General features: G+C 44.8%; 1 protein-coding gene across 1 annotated transcript in view; it reads right to left on the bottom strand.

Annotated features, from left to right (window-relative positions):
• The window catches only part of LOC146871147 (sortilin-like), a 795,868-nt gene that overhangs the window by 285,826 nt on the left and 493,383 nt on the right, over positions 1-16,659 (bottom strand). The window contains 1 exon segment of the mRNA XM_085650312.1: positions 4,906-5,022. Coding sequence (XP_085506438.1) covers positions 4,906-5,022 — 117 coding nt within the window.

Raw genomic sequence — 16,659 nt, 5'->3', positions numbered from 1 at the left:
CTGAGCCTTGCCAATGCCCTTGATGCTGTCTGGGGCGGCTTGCGAGTACTAGGTTAGTGTCCTTCCATATCTGGTGCTTTGCAGTAATTTTAAGAATTCTTAGAGTTTCTCTTTGGTGAAATGGGTGTCATTTCTGATATTTAAATGCTTGCCTCATCTTTATCACTTAACTTTGCTTGCGAGAAAGTCACTCACAGTTGTTGAAATGTCACTCATAATTACACTGAAATTATGAGAATGTCACACACAGTATTGAAAACCTTGGCAGCTGTGTTCCCTCTTCTGTCATTCTTTCTCCTCATGTTTTAATTTACAATGTGATTCCAACACTTCAAAAATAAAAATTCCATTCTTTCACTCAGACTCCATGCATATGTTTAATATTTATTTATTTTACGTTTCCTTCTATGTACTACTTGCGATTGCTTAAACAATAAAATTCCATTCTTCCACTCTAACTCCACGAATATGTTTAATTTTTATTTATTTTACGTTTCCTTCTTTGTACTACTTGCGATTTGCTTAAAAATTAAAAATTCCATTCCTTCACTCCGACCCGTGCGTGCATTTATTTAATTTTCATTAATTTCACCTTTCTTTGTACTAGTTGCGATTTGCTTGGAAAATAAATTCCATTCTTTCACTCCGACTCTGTGTAAGCATATCATTTTCATTTATTTAACCTTTGGTCTTTAAACTACTTGCGACTGCGACTTGCTTCCTGTCTTTTGTGCAGCAGTGGCTCCAGCATTAAAGAAACGTGAGATAATTTATAGCGTGAGCCTGGCTGGTATCCCAAGAAATCGTGTATCCCTGCACTTGCAGCAGTGGCTTCTGTATTAAAGAAACGTCTGGTATCCCATGAAATCGTGTATCCCTGAACTCAGCCCGAGCAGAGATCGACTGCTTCTGTCTGATCCTGTTCGGGCTGAGTTAATTCTCCGAAGACGGCCGAAGAACAGGGGATACCAGATCCCAAGGGGATACCAGATATTACACAACACCGGCACATTTTCTTTTAGAAATTAAGGACTGATGCGGTCTATGCATTCGCACTGAAAACCGCCCAACTGCCAAAGAGTTTCAGAAGAAACGGGTGGTAATATGAATAAGTGCAACCAAAAAGTGGTATTAAAATGGAACACAGCAAAACAAAATAAAAAAAAAACGGAGGCCCTACTGCGCATCAGATTACAAGAAGGCCCTTTAAGAGCAGAAAATACAATTATTATGTATCACTTCTAATGGAAATCGCACTATACAAACATGCGGTTTTGTTGTGTACACATGTTTAACCCCTTCCCCGCTCATGACGGAACCGTTCCGTCATGAGCCACAGTTGCCGTGTGCTCATGACGGAACGGTTCCGTCATGACACGCCCGTTGGCGGCCGCTCCGCCTACGCGGCGCTGTTTCCCCGCCTGTGCGGGGGGACAACGCAAATGGGCGGAGTCATGACGGAACCGTTCCGTCATGAGCACAGGTCAACCGTGGCTCATGACGGGGCGGCTCCGTAATGAGCACAGGCCCGCCGCGCTGCCCCCCTGCCCCCCCCAGCGCTGCAGCGGAATGTCCGCAGCAGCGAAGGGGTTAAGTTTCTCTGAGAAATGTAGTCACTCTAAAACTGATTATATTAGCACGTCCCCGAAGCCATACTCCCTCCTGTGTAATGCGTTAAAGTTTCCTTCAGGCAACTCCAAATTGTTGAGACGGGGCATGTAAGTACAATAGTTGTAATACTTTGCGGGTCCGGATGCCAAAGGCCGTACCTTATAATTGTCTTGTGCTCCTCCTCGTCATCCTAAAGACCTGTGATATAGATAATAGCTATCTGTGAAAAACCACACTTCATAAATTACGGTCTAATGAAATACAGCAAACAAGAGGGCAAGCACGTCTGCAGGGAAAAATCCTCGCACTGATTTACTGATTTCAAAGTGAGATTCTCTTACTCAAGGAGCAAATTTCTTCAAATGCAAACTTTGATCGTAATACGTTGTGCAACCTATGTTTGAGATTTCATTTCATCAACCCCGATCATTCAAATGTTCCTGTTTTCTAAAACCCTTAACTCTCTCTTCCTAGACAAATGATCAGGTAAACTACTGGCAGATGAATGAATTCGATGTAAGCAGAGAATCCCAATAGGAGATGGCAAAAGCTTTGTAAGCATAAAGCGTTTTAAGCGACGTTAGCCTTCCCTTTAAGTATAGTTTATGGTTAAAAAAAACACATGGAAGTGACTGCAAAAAGAAAACAAGCATTGGCCGCGTGGCAGTAAAAGTAACGCTGCGCGGCCGTAAAAGCAAAAGTCATCGCGATCACTCTGAAAGCGAAAGTGATCGCGATCGCGATGACGTACTAAAGCACGCTAGGCATGCGCGCGCAGCAGCAGGGGGAGGGGGGGAGGCAGGGAGCAAGCAAGAGGAAAGACAGATGGCGCTGAAGGCTGGCAGTTCGCGTGTGCACGCTCGCGTGAACGCAAGCTTGTCGCCAGCCAGCAGCACTTTGAAAACTCACCTACTAAAGTCTCTCTGAGCAGCGCATGAACGCTGACTCAGCGAGACCTAAAAATGTAAGAATCACAGTCACAGATACAGGTACACTTGAATATATGCCGCTGACTGGCAGCCCGGCCGGACTATGTAATTATCTAACCCTACGCCTTGAACAGCTGGCTGGTATTTCACTGCCTGTCGGAACCATATAAGCCAGTCAGGCTGATGAGCTCAGGCCCATCACACAGGAGTAGCCTGTACTCGATTTAAGATGTATTTGCTGATGGGAGCAGTGTAACATTCTATATAACTATGCCAATTTCAATATGCAGTAGGTGTGTGCCTGGTGATAAAAGTCTGCCAACTTTTCAGTCAAAGCACTGCCCTTCTCTACAGGCCAATAATTGCAGACCATAAAATTGTTACAGCAGGTCTTCTGCAATACTTTGAGTGTATTAGCTGAGAGAGGTATGCAAAATACAATTAATTTCCATTATGCGCTTGCATAGAGGTGATTAGGAAACACTGAGGAGGGAGAGGATGCTTTTAGGCTTAGCTAGGCTGACCCTCCGAGCATGGGCAGCTGCCCAAACCAACATACTCACGTCCTGTCAAACCCTGCTGCTCGGACCTGTATCAGTCAGGCTGCGTCCAGCAAGAAAGAGCACAGGGGCAAGGGCACAATTAACTACAGGTTTTGATGCTTACTCTACGCAGAGGAGCCAGGCGGCTGGGCCTGCAGTCATGATATGCGGTTACACTGAGCACCTGGAAGTAGATGTGCCAGGGTGGAAAGACTGTACACCGTCTGGGGTGGCGCTCTGCTCCTTCTGAGCACAGCCGATTCTGTACTTTTCATGAGCACTTCTAGGAAGGTTGTTGTATATCAAAGTCTTTTCTAGACCATTACCTTTCGTAATTTGTAAAATGAATGTCATTTACGTACACAAGGTGGCATTCAAACTGCCACAACGAAGCGGACTTGAAACCTGAAAAAGTAAATTGCAAATAGTGTAAGAGTAAGGATTCCAGATGCATGTTTAGAAATTTTGGGATTTTTGTAAGTTGCTGCATACAAGCTTGTGGTAGTGAGTCTAGGGCCGGACTGGGAACCGAAACTGGCCCTGGCAAACTGATCGGCCGGACAGCCGCCGGGGGTTCATAGCTGCCAAGGTTTCGGATTGCTATGTGTGACATTTTCATAATTTCTGTGTAATTATGAGTGACATTTCAATGAGTATGAGTGACACACTCTTAATTGAAATGAATTTAGCTTCAGACAGCTCAAGAGCAGCTGCATTTAGTGAGTTCATGCAACGTCAGCTGCCTGCTCCCCTCTCTCTGTGTTGACCGGCCCAGGCCAATGGACCGCATCAGGCTCGCTAGGGCCTGGCCAGCCGGCAGAGCAAATTCAGTCAGGCCTGTCCCGGTGCTCCGGCCTGCAAACAAACCACTCCGGCCTCCACAGTCAGTCTGGGTGTTTTGAGTGACTCCTCCACCTCCAGTCCAGCCTGTGGTGGGTCCGGCTGGTTCGGTCGCTAACATCACTGCAGACCGTAGGATGCATTACCGCGCCGGCAGTAGAGCTAATAAAAAGCAGGGGCCCATTTCTGAATTCAACTACTGCCTGCTCTCGCCACATAATGCAGTCTCCACCCCTGACTGGTGAAAGTGAAAGTATGCCGCACTGCCAGCTGCGCGGTGATTAAATACAGTGGATACTTTGTAGCAAGCAAGCAGCTCAGAGCCCAGGCACCAAGAAGTCTGCTGAGCAGTGCGGGGTGCGTGCCTGTGCAGCGGACGCTAGTGCTAATATAATAACTATATAGCCACCGCTCCGATGACAGCGCTTGCCAGGCACAGCGCTTATATGCGTGACTTCGCATTTCAGTGCGGTGATGCGGACCACCTCACTGAAATGCGTAGGTCTACCGTCTGATGCGTGATACTTGGCAGGACTGGGGGTTATGCGCCTGAGCTGCTTGCTAGGTCAGGTTACTGGCGGTTTTGTTACAGGGGGCCGATATTGCTGGCCCCCGGTAACATAGAACGGCTTCCCAAGGGCCCAAAACTGCCCCCCACCCTGACGGCTGACCGGGGAAACACCCGGTGCCCGCTACGGCCAGTCCGTGACTAAATAAGAGTGAACTGCTCCACGTATGTCATCTCGTCAAGAGGGGTAGCGCTCACCCGCTAAACTCTCAGACACCACATAATCTGTTGTTTTCAGGCCAAAAGGACAGTTTGGGCTTAGCCTGTCATGGCAGCTGTAAAAACACATACTGGAGAGTAAACTAGTACCCAGCAAACAAGGTCTTAAAAATGAGGAGCGAACCAAAGAAAAGTACAGCAAAAACAGTAAGCATGCATTAATTTAAGAAAAAGAAAGCGGAAGAGATTTCTTTACCCCTTGGTTATCAGAACCTCTTCTCGACCAAAGAGGCAGAACTCCAAATTGTGACCTTTAAGCTCCGGTTGCTCGATGCACTCAGATTGGTTCTCCACACGGAAAAAGCCAAAATCACTGAAAGCACCAAATATCAACAAATGAATGACTTTCTCCATAGACACAACATAATCCTAGCGAGTGCAAGATACACAGAACCAACAACAAATCCCGACATGGCCTGATCTACCCACAATCCTGCATGATCGAGACTAATGCCACATGGTAAGGGGGTACTGACAGGACCAAGAAGAGATAGGGTTTTCTGGCCTTGCACATAGAAAGTAGGGTGACGGACTCTAGAGCAAGAGTGGGATAACCCTCTGCATAGAGAAAAGTGGGTGTCAAAAGAAGAAAAGGCTACATGCCTTTGCAAACGGTATTTCTGGTGGATACTATACCTTCACGCAGATTCTTCTCCTTATGAATATCTTCAAGGCATCAGATTGGATATGAAGAATCGTTTCCCCCCAGCATTAGCTCTCAAACGGGGCCAGGTAGTGAAAATGACTCAAGTGTATCGTTCAGGGCACTAACTCATTGGGGGTGAGAGTGGTCAGAAAGGAATCTGCCAGCAAATTTAGTATCCACCAGAAATGCTGTTACTGAAGGCAAGTACACTTTTCTACGGCAGCATACGTCTTTACCTTACAAATGAGTCCCAAAGCAATACTTTGCACTTAATCACGCCAGTCATGCAACACAGAATTGACAAAGTCTATTTTACTAGGAGGCAGCAATGCTTTGCAAGAGTATGTGAAACAGTCACTGAAAGACCCCAAGTAAAAGCAAGAAAAGCTTTTTCTTAACCAAGGTATAGCAGATCTTTAAGCACCCAACTTGAAATTGATTGTTCACTCGTTCTTGTCTTGTAATGTCAATGTTGGAGGATACTTCACACCATGGGTCCAGTTTACGTGATCTCACCTCTTCCCTGGTAAGAAGAGGAGTAAGAAGGGAAGAAAAAAGAGCGCTGTACTGGTCCAACTGCAAGGCACACAGATCTTTTAAGAAAGAAGGGCATGTACCAAGTACCAGCTTCTCTAGATAGAAAACAGTAAAAAGTGGGCGTATCGAAAAGGCCTGTATTTTGCTGATACTATGTGCCAAAGTTAACCAACTCCCACAGCCGTGGGGTATCCCAAAGTAGGGTCCAAGACAGCCACCACCCAATCTATGTAATGGATGGCCTTTGTGTTCATACCACTGGAATGATGCTCCCTGAGATCGAAGTGAGAAATGCCTTTAGAGCAAGGAGGACTGCTTGCAACTGGAGCTCAGTGTGCAGGTGTTGCCGTAATATGAAGCAACGGCCTTGTGCTGTCATTGCACCCAGAAGTGCCCCTGCCCAGAGAGGAGGCGTCCATAATCAAGGTGGCCTGCAGCTGCTGAGGGTGAAGGGCACCTACTGTGACAATGGAGGGGCACATCCAACTATGGAGGTCCATGAGAACAGTCGAAAATCTGCACCCAAGTGAAGAGGCTGTCCCCTGATGCTGAAGCCACACTTGCCTCAAGCACCACTGAAGGGCTTTCCTACGTCACCTTGCACCAAGACGATGGGTCTGCTCCTTCCTCATAGACGTTCCCGCTCCCATTCCCTGAAGTCTCTCTACCTGATATTTCGGAGCCTATTCTGGGTCTGAAGATGGTGATGCTCGAATTCCCAACTCCATCCAACTCTTCTCAGACTGAGGTCTCTTGACATGTCCTTTTGGACATTTTCATGACTGCTCTGCAGCCCTCTGGGATACTCGGCAAGAGCTCCAAGTTAGGCGATTTGTGCAACTCTAGCCCGGATGCCACCTGTCTCCATGTTCCAGAGCCTCCAGCCTTGGTACTGTTTACTGCTGGCTGTTGTGCCTTCAGCCAGTGAAGCCAGTGCCAGCGTCAACCTCCTGCCAATTGTCCACCCCACTTCTTCTACCGAAGTTGGCATACATCCAAGAGGCGAATGAAAGGATTCATATATGCTTTAATTAAAAACCCCTTTCACAGCACCAAGCTAGTGCACATATATTTGCCCAGAGTAACTCTTTGGATCAGATTCTGATACTTTGGATATTCCCAGTAGAAACTATGGGCACATGGATGAAGACGATCCAAAGTCTGTAATCATCCTCCCTCCTTATACTACAGATGCCTGTTTACCTATACCTACAAACTGCAAGTGACTTTAACATGTCGCCAAAAGAGGACATTCATTATCCCTCAGACTCACCTTCTAAAGAACTTTATTTTCCTCAGTGGTATGGAAAACAGCAATAGCACTGGAATTTCCCTTGGTCACTGCTAAATAAAGGTCTGCCTCTTGACAGAAATCCTTCAGCCGTCCTGTGTGACTCCAGAACCCTTATTGCCAGTAGATGAAATGCTCTTGGTGCTTGCTTTAGCTGCCTGGGATAAACACTTCATGTCACTATCAGTCCACAGACAAATCACCATGGCCTGTAGTGTCTCACCCTAGTATTTTGTCTACACACCCATCACTGGAGAATTTGGTGATAAACGTTTCATCACCAAGTTAAACTCTAACAATCTCCCAACAGCTCCTCAGAATTGTGAGTCAAAAAACGTTACCCTTATGGCCTGAAAAGTCTTTGCTTCAGACAACCTAGCTGCGTTCACTTCAAATACTACATATGTGCCTGACCACATGAAGAAACCCTTCTCAGACCTGTTCGGTTAAGGTTTGGATGCCTGCAGATAAATCTTGAAGTGTGGCCACAGTGTGCTGCTTGAGCTTTGATATCTCAGCGAAACATTCACATCACCAGTACCGTGGCTTCTGGGACTTTTCTATGGGGCAACCATAACAGTAGTAGCAACTGTCGTATCTGAGCCAAACCCCCGCATCTTTCACTCCTTTCAGGGAAGTGGTGTGCCCAAGGCATGCAAACATGACAAGCAGCAGCTTCAGTCTCTCTCCATCTTATGCTGGATCTGCTGCGTCACATCTTTGACCTCCTCCCACCCTCAACCTCCAACATCCGTAGGGTAGTAATCCATTTTCCATCCTATTAAATAGTGATTATTACAGATTATGTGGAGCACCTACTTATCCGCAAAGGTTACGTCCTGCTACTCCTAGCTTCCTCCTTTCAGTAAGTGAGCCCTGGCACACCCCTTGATTTTGTGAACTGAGGTACATTCCCTGTTTAACAAAGGGCTAGTAGAAGAGGTGTACCCTCGGGGAGCGAAGCACATGATTGTACTACATTTAATTCTTGGTATTGGCACCATCATGGCCAACTAGAAGCTTTAGGATTAGGGACGGCCTTTGCCGGCTTCTACAAACCCCACTAACAATTGACTGTGAGGCTTTCCAAAAAGCATCTTTTATATATGTCTCCACAAGTTAACTTTCCTTCTTATTATCTGGGTATAGTCCCATCTCCATTAATTCTGCATTCACCTCTAGCAAGATCTGAAACAGTAGTGAATAGGTGTCACTTCCTCTCCTACACAACTCCTACCTCAACGTATCCAAATGCCGGTTCTAGCCAGCAAAGATGATTGAGCCTGCTGAATACTGAAGCCTAGAGGTCCCTAAAAGAGCAGAGCTTGCCTTGTTCATCCAAGAACTCTGGCCTTGGGCCCTGTACCAAGACGATGGAAGAGAAATTAACTGAAGGAGGGCCATAGACTGCTTTGAGGTGTCCCTGGGTGCCTTTTCCATAACTAATTTGGCACTAAGCTCCCTGGTGACACAATGAGCAACAGTCACAGGCTGACAAATTCGAGGCAGCACATACGGATGCCATGTGGATCTGCTATAGACATCACTTTGCAGCACAGTCAGGAGGTGATATATACCCAGCTGTCGTGGTGCATTAGAAACAAGCATTTGCAATGCAACCAGTCCCGCATTTTTGAAATTTAGAGCTAATGGCGTTGTAAATGACAATGTTTTTTACTTATGTTATTTTTCTTGCAGTGGGGTCATCATTTAGAAAACGAGTGTTAGAGCTATTGGAGTTGTAAATGTAAGGATAATGTTACTTACCCAGCAGGCATCTGTTCTTGGCATGTAGAGCTGTAGATTCATGTGCTTTGCATACTCCTGCCATCTAGTGTTGGGTCCGGATGTTAGCAAGTTGTTTTTCTTCGAAGAAGTCTTTTCAGTCACAAGGTAAGGGGACTCCTCCTTTCGGTGATAGTGCGCATGGGCATCAACTTCATTGTTAGATTGTTTTACCGCAGATGGTGAGAATGGAGTTAGTGAGTGTAGAATAGAGATGTCCATGCTTATGAATGTAAATTGAGAACTACAACTACAGGAGACCGGGAGGCTGGGAGGCGCATGTGAATCTACAGCTCTACATTCCAAGAACAGATGCTTACTGGGTAAGTAACATTATCCGTTCGAGGCATGTGAGCTGTAGATCGATCACATGCTCTGCATAGACTATATAGCAGTATACTCCCAAAGCAGTGGCTAACCTGTAGTGGTTGTAGTTGTTTGAAATAGTGTTTTAAGTACTGCTTGGCCTACATTTGCCTGTTGCCTCGCTAACACATTTACACAATAGTGTTTTGTGAATGTGTGTGGTGTAGACCATGTTGCTGCCTTGCAGATGTCAGCTAGGGGAATAGTCCCTAAGAAGGCCATAATAGGCCCTATTTTGCGAGTGGAATGTGCTCTAGGGGGCATTGTCAAAGTTATTTTTGCTGTTGCATAACATGTTTGGATACATTTTACAATCCATCTTGCAATACGTGACTTAGATATGGGATTGCCTTTGTGTGGTGGCGAAAAAGCAACAAATAGCTGCTTTGTTTTTCGAAAGTCTTTGGTTCTTTCTACGTAATATAGTATAGCTTGTCTAACACCAAGTGTGTGTAGAGCTCGTCTGCTACAGAATGATGTTGTGAAAAGAACACAAGTACCTCAACTGATTGATTGATATGAAAGGCAGAAACTACTTTGGGGAGAATGTTAGGATTTGTCTGAAGACCCATCCTATTTTTGTGAAGTTGAAAGAAAGGCTCTTGTATAGTTAATGCCAGAAGTTCACCAATTCTCCTTAGTGAGGTTATTGCTATGAGGAAGGCAACCTTCCATGAGAGGAATTGTAACTGACATTTGTGCATTGGTTCAAAAGGAGGACCCATTAGCCCTGTAAGGACTATGTTTAAGTTCCATTCTGGTGCAGGGGGAACTCTTGGTGGTATCACCCTTTTTAATCCTTCCATGAAGGCTTTGATCACTGGTACTCTGAATAGAGATAAGTGTTCTCTATTTTGCAACTATGCGTCTACTGCTGCTAGGTGTAGACAAATGGATGTGTAAGCCAATCCAGATTGCTGTAAATGCAACAGAAACAAATAATGTTTTGTACAGAAGCAGCAAGTGGATTGATATTATTGTTGTCACAATAGATAACAAATTGTTTCCATTTGCTGCATAACATGCTCTAGTAGTGGGCTTTCTAGCTTCTTTGAGAATATTCATACAGTTTGGTGATAGTTGTAAATAACTAAACTCTATGACTTCAGCAGCCAAATTGCTAGGTTGAGTTGTTTGGGAGTTGGATGTCTGATTTCTCCATGGCTCTGAGTGAGGAGACTGGCTGTGAGATTTAGCTTTTGATGTGGCACCACCAACAGTCCTAATAGGGTGGTGTACCAAGGTTGATGAGCTCATGTAGGGGCTACCAAGATCAGTGTGAAGGATGTTTGTCTGAGATTCCGAACCAGTAATGGAATTAGTGGGAGAGGAGGAAAAGCGTAGTGAAATATCCCTGACCAATTCATCCATAGAGCATTGCCTTTGGATAGATGGTGTGGGAACCTGGATGTGAACTTTGGGCGTTTTGCGTTGTGTACTGTGGGAAACTGATCTATTTGTGGAAATCCCCATTGATGAAAGTAGGGAAGAAGAACTTGGGGATGAAGTTCCCACTTTTGAACTTGCGGCCTGTGTCGGCTGAGCAGGCCGTCAATTTGATTGTTTACTCCTGTAGGTGTTCTGCTAGGAGATAAATGTTGTGATGAATTGCCCAATTCCGAATACTTTGTGCAAGGCGCGGCAGCTGTAGAGAATGTGCTGCTTCCTATTTCTACAGATAGTACATTGCTGTCATGTTGTCTGTGCGGACTAGGACAGTTTTGCCTACAAGGTGAGTGTGAAAAGCTTTGAGTGCTAGGAACACTGCTAGAAGTTCCAGGCAGTTGATGTGGAGACGTTTGTGATTGTCTGACCACAGCCCTTGTACTGTGTGATGTTGGAGATGGGCACCCCAACCGGTTAAAGATGTATCTGCTGTCAGTATAGTCTGTGGAATCGGGTCTATGAAGGGCCGACCTTTTCATAAGTTTTGAGGGTTCCACCACTGCAGAAAGCGAAGGGTTCGGCCGTCTACCAACACTAGATCAGTTAATTGACCCTGCGACTGATTCCACTGATGAGCTAGACACTCTTGCAGGGGACGCATGTGAAGCCTTGCATAAGGTACAATTGCAATGCAAGATGCCATCATTCCCAGCAGTTGCATGAAAACTCTGGCTGATAATGTTTGTTTGGGTTGAAACTGTACTACTGTGGACTGAATAATGTGAATCCTGGCTACATAGGGAGAAGCTAGAGCTTTGAGAGTGTTGAGGAAAGCTTCCAGATAAGACAGCACTTGTGCAGGGCACAGGTGAGATTTTTGTGCATTGGTTTTGAAACCCAACTGATGAAGTAGGTGTACTGTGGCCTGAGTGTGTAGTATACAGTTCTGGTAAGTGCCCGCGTTGATAAGCCAGTCGTCTAGGTAAGGGAAGAGATGGAAACATTGTCTCCTTAGATGAGCGGCTACTACTACGAGACATTTGGGGGCCGTGGTGATGCCAAATGAAAGTACCTTGAACTGGTAATGTTTGCCTGCTATCACAAATCTGAGGTATTTGCGATGAGTTGGATGAATTGGAATGTGAAAGTAGGCGTCTTTTAGATATAGACGAGACAAAAAGTCGCCTTGCTGTAAAAGGGGAAGTACTTGTTGAAGAGTCACCATGTGAAAGTGCTCTGACAGTATGTATTCTTTTTTTTTTAACTCTCTGAGATCTAGAACAGGTCTTAATGAGCAGTCCTTTTTGGGAATTAAAAAGTAAAGGGAATAAACCCCGACCCTTGGCCTGAAGTGGGGCTGGTTCTATAGCCCCTTTGAGTAATAGAGATTGCACTTCTTGTTGAAACAAGTGCTGGTGGTCTGGTGACAATTTGTGATAATGATGTGGAATGTTTGGAGGGTTGTTGGTAAGCTCCAACCATGTTGGATAATTCTGATCACCCATTTGTTGGTTGCTATTGATTCCCAAATGGGGAGAAAGTCTTGCTCCGACAGGTGTGGAATAGTTGGAGGGAAGAGTGGGGAAGTCACTGCTTATTTGAGGAAGGGGAATTGCGGGGTGTGGTGTTTTTACCTCTGCCCCTGGGCAGCGATGTGGAATTCCTATAGCCCGACGCCCAGGACATATTGTCTGGGGTCAGGGGCAACACGTTGTCATGTGTATTTTGTCCTTGGGACAAGTAGGCCCAACCCTCTGCAGCACAAACCCTTTGGCTACCCGTTTGCAGTTCCCCATTATGGATCAGGAAAGGGCACTGTCTGCAGTTAAGGTAATATTTTTCTCATATGTTAATGCTGTTCAAACTTGTATTTATGGTTCATTAAATTAAGGCCTTTATTAGGGTGAGCGCTCTAAGTAAATGTTGTAAGCTCGGACTTCACTACTGACAATGGCACTAGTATAAAAATGTGTACACACGTTTTCAAAGTTTAGCAATATGAGGCTATGTATAATTCTCCTAGAATGCTCTCTGATTTGTTGCCAATAGTTGCAGAAGCTTGAAAGCAAGATTGCTTTCAAAATAAAATGTCCATAAAAAAATGCAATAGCAGAAGGGGTATGGCCCAGGACGGCTAGAAAGGGCCTTACAAAATACAACAGGAAAAAGTATACTAGCCGTAAAGTTTTAGTTGCTGTTAACGTTATTTAACCGGTTAAAGGCCATTAAATGAAATGTATGCTCTTAAGCATTTCTTTGCTATATCAATTTCCTTTTTTAACTATATAATCACATTATTACATAAATTAGGCCAAAGGTGATACTTAAAAATTGTCACACATTTAACCAATACATGTCAAACAAAAATTAGAAGTGAAACAAAACGAACATTGTGGTACACAAAGCAACAATAATTGCATACTTTAATAAACCAGTCTTGTTTTTCAAAACAGCAGCAAAGCAATTTTTTGCAACCAAATTATTTGAACAAATTGTGGTGCTGCTGAACACGGGGGAATAATTATTAGGTCTAGTAGGTAGGTGAAAATGTATGCAACTTCGTACAGAAGGCAAAATCAATCAGATGCAAGTTCCCCATGGTGTAAGGTGCCTAAGGAGCTGACGCGTTTCGAGTCCCAGAGTGGTTTTAGGAATACTCTGCAGGGTGTAGAATGGATGTCAGCTGGTAAAGAGGTTTCTTATTCTCAGGGGGGCGCAAATCCAGGGGTCGAAAGGAGTTTTAGTTGACTCCGTATTAATTGTTCGATGCGAATTGTGTAAAAGCCTCGTAACCGTTTTCACAGGAAAATTAGAATTTTCTTTTTTGGTGTAGCAGGGCTCAATCGTAAACCGGTCATATTAGATCGGGAGCACATGGACACATGTAGTGGGTCTTAGCTTCGCTTCAATAATGAAAAAATGAAAGCAGGAAAAAAAACATTTTGCTAAACTACTGTAAAATTGCAGGTACCATTTCTTTGCAGCATCGTCATGTGTTGATGCATAATAGTATTTCCCAAAAATATTCATATAGAAAATCAGTGTAACCAGTTTCAATAAGATTATTGGAAACAAACAAACAAGCATTGGCAAAGCCAGTAGGTCTGAAATTGGTGGTCAGCTTTTTAGTTTTGTCATGTGTGACTTGTTTTGGCATGGTTTTTGTAAAACCTAATTGTTGTGGGAGCTGCCGGGCCCTCACTATTATAACAAACATTGGCAAAAGCAAAAATTGTTATTTAGTCTCAAAAAGCACACATTGCCACAGTGGTTACTGGCATTGAGCAAAACTTCTTTGTGTGCCGATATGCTCCTTGTGAAAGAAGAATGCTGTCACTCACAGTGAAGCCAGCCAATACAGAGAGAGAGACAGAATTTTAATAAAAGCAAAAGGTCACGGTCTACGTCAGACCAAATTACGGGCCCAATTATTAAAGAAAGTCTCAAAAGTGCACCCATGGTATATGTCCTTGCTATAAGTGCAGCTATACGCCTTTCGTGAATTTCCAAGAATTTACGGAAGTAGGACAAGAAATAGTACTCCTAAAAAATATTTGTGAACTGCATTTTAGCATGAGCAAATATGCATGTGTAGAATTGCTCATGCGAAAAATTGAGTGTTTGCAATTGACTTTCCCTCCAACCACTTTTTTCCCCCAACTCTTGAATACGGTTTACGTCTGCCATTGTCGGGGGAAAACTTCCAACATTTCTCAGAATGGGAAAAGATTAGAGAATAGTTGTTGAAAACCCTTAAGACATGCAAGTTAGTACGTTTGCAGACTCTTCTAACCCTGGAACTATTGCTTACCACTACCTTCAGCCCCAGTATGTAGATATGTAGAAACGTGGCAACATAAGGGGATTGCAAGTATTCAAACACTACTATGGTATGAGCCCGGGCATAATCAGAGAGGCTATATCAGAGCTCTTATATAATGAGATTGTTGCCATAATTTGTCACTGCAGTACATGACACCAAAGGGGCAAGTGGATTTTGTTACAGGACAAGTAGTTTTATGAAGCAACCTGCTGCACGGACAAGTAGATGTTGTATTAAATTCCACACCCCTGCCCTGGGACTATTTCCCCATAACCTCGTCTGAAAAATCCTCTAGTAAAAGATGATAGGGAATTATTTTTGCAAGAGGAAGTATTTTGGTCTGTCCCTGTGGACTTGGACCCTCCCCCATAAATGGAGCGCCAAAAGGAACCTCTGTTTGAGGGAGATTGAAGCGCTCCCATGGATTTTGCACATTGGTGTCTTTTTTTCATCTTTCGGAGTGCTTGATCAACTTCAGGGCCAAAAAGATGTTTCTTGTCAAAAGGTATGTTGTGAATGGATTGCTGGACTTCAGGTTTGAACCCTGAAATCCGTAACCAGGCATGTCTCCGGAGTTAAAAGCTATTATTTACCTCTCTAGCTGCAGTGTCGGCCGCATCTAGAGCACATCTAGTGGAAGTGTTAGAATTTAGTTTACCTTCTTGAACTAAATCCTGAGCTTTGGCCTTATGCTCATCTGAGAGAAACTATTGTATCTTGCTAGGAGACTTTGGTTGTTAGCAATATGCCAATGATTAGCTGCTACACGTTTGCCAGAAGCATCAATCAGTTTTGACTCTTTATCTGGGGGGTGGGGGGGAGCATACCCAGATGCTTGAGAATTGGCTCGCTTTCGAGCATTGGATACTACCACAGAGTCAAGTGATAACTGACCTTTAATGAAAATAGGGTCTGTTGGGGAAGGTTTGTATTTCTTATCTACTCTAGGAGTGAGGATTCCAGCACGTAAAGGATCTTTAAAGATGTCGTCTGTGTGCCTCAACATACCCTTAAGCATAGGCAGTGTCTGACTGGACTTATGTGTTCCTAGAGTTTCAAAGAGAAAATCCTCCTCCAATGGAGCTCCACCCCATGGTACTGTGCAGCTCTAGCAATGAGCTCCTGATATGACAGATTGTCATCAGGTGGAGATGGTCTGGCAGGGAAAAGATCGGGGTCTGTATCCTGTGGAAGATCAATGGTATAATCCGTCCAAGGATCTATTGGTAACTGTGTGTCATCATCATCAGTATCACCTGCATCAGGGTGAGGTAGAGCAGACTGACTAGGTGTAATGCATAGAGGATCAAGCTGTGGTGGAGAGGGGGGAGGAGGAGGAGATGGTAGTGTGTGGAAAGGGCTAGTACCCACATTCTTCCTCTTCAACAGAATCTTATAAGATTTGATGTCATCAGGAAGATTGTGCTTGGATGGCGGTTAAGCGTGAATATGCCCTGTGTCAGGATTAATATAGAGTTTTTTCTGTTTCGGATCAGACTTAGGTGGTACAAGGTCGATGTTTGGATCCTGTTGCGGTACGGGCAGCTCTTTAGTTTTCGGCACCGGACCTTTCAGTGCCGAGCTGGAATGTCCTTTCAGCGCTGAAAATTTCAGCTCCGAGGAATGTTTCTTTGATTTCGGTGCTGAAGGTTTCGGCTCCAAGCCCCTTTTGTGCTTAGAGCCCAAAGGTTTTGGCTCGGAAGTGGGCTTTGGCCGATTCTGTCCCGAGCCGAAAGGCTGGTCAGAGTGTTTCGGTGCCGGGCCAGAAGGCGGAGCGTTAGAAACCTCTTCTCGGTGCCGACCTTGGCCTGAAGGCAGAGATGGTGTCGAAGCCTTAGATTTTTTAGGGACGGTGGGTCGAGGGGTCTTCTGTACTCGCGTTCCCTTGTACCTGCAGAAGCATATTGTCGTCCTCGAGGATAATCTTCAACTCTGATTCAGAGTCAGATGCCGCTGAAGCCTGTTCTTTGGCCGCTGAGACCTCCTCTTGCTCGGAGTCTTCGCCGAAGAGATCCGGTGTGTTGTCTAACTGCTGCCGTTGCACTTCTCGACATCGAGGCCGACGATCAATGAAAGTTTTCTTTGATCTGAAGGATCGGCACGCGTCGCAGTCTTG

The sequence above is a fragment of the Triturus cristatus genome, chromosome 1_1 (genome assembly GCF_964204655.1).
Source record: "Triturus cristatus chromosome 1_1, aTriCri1.1, whole genome shotgun sequence".
NCBI classification, from domain to species: Eukaryota; Metazoa; Chordata; class Amphibia; order Caudata; family Salamandridae; genus Triturus; species Triturus cristatus.
The sequence above is the reverse complement of the archived record's forward strand: the minus strand, read 5'-3'. Positions and strand labels throughout refer to the sequence as shown.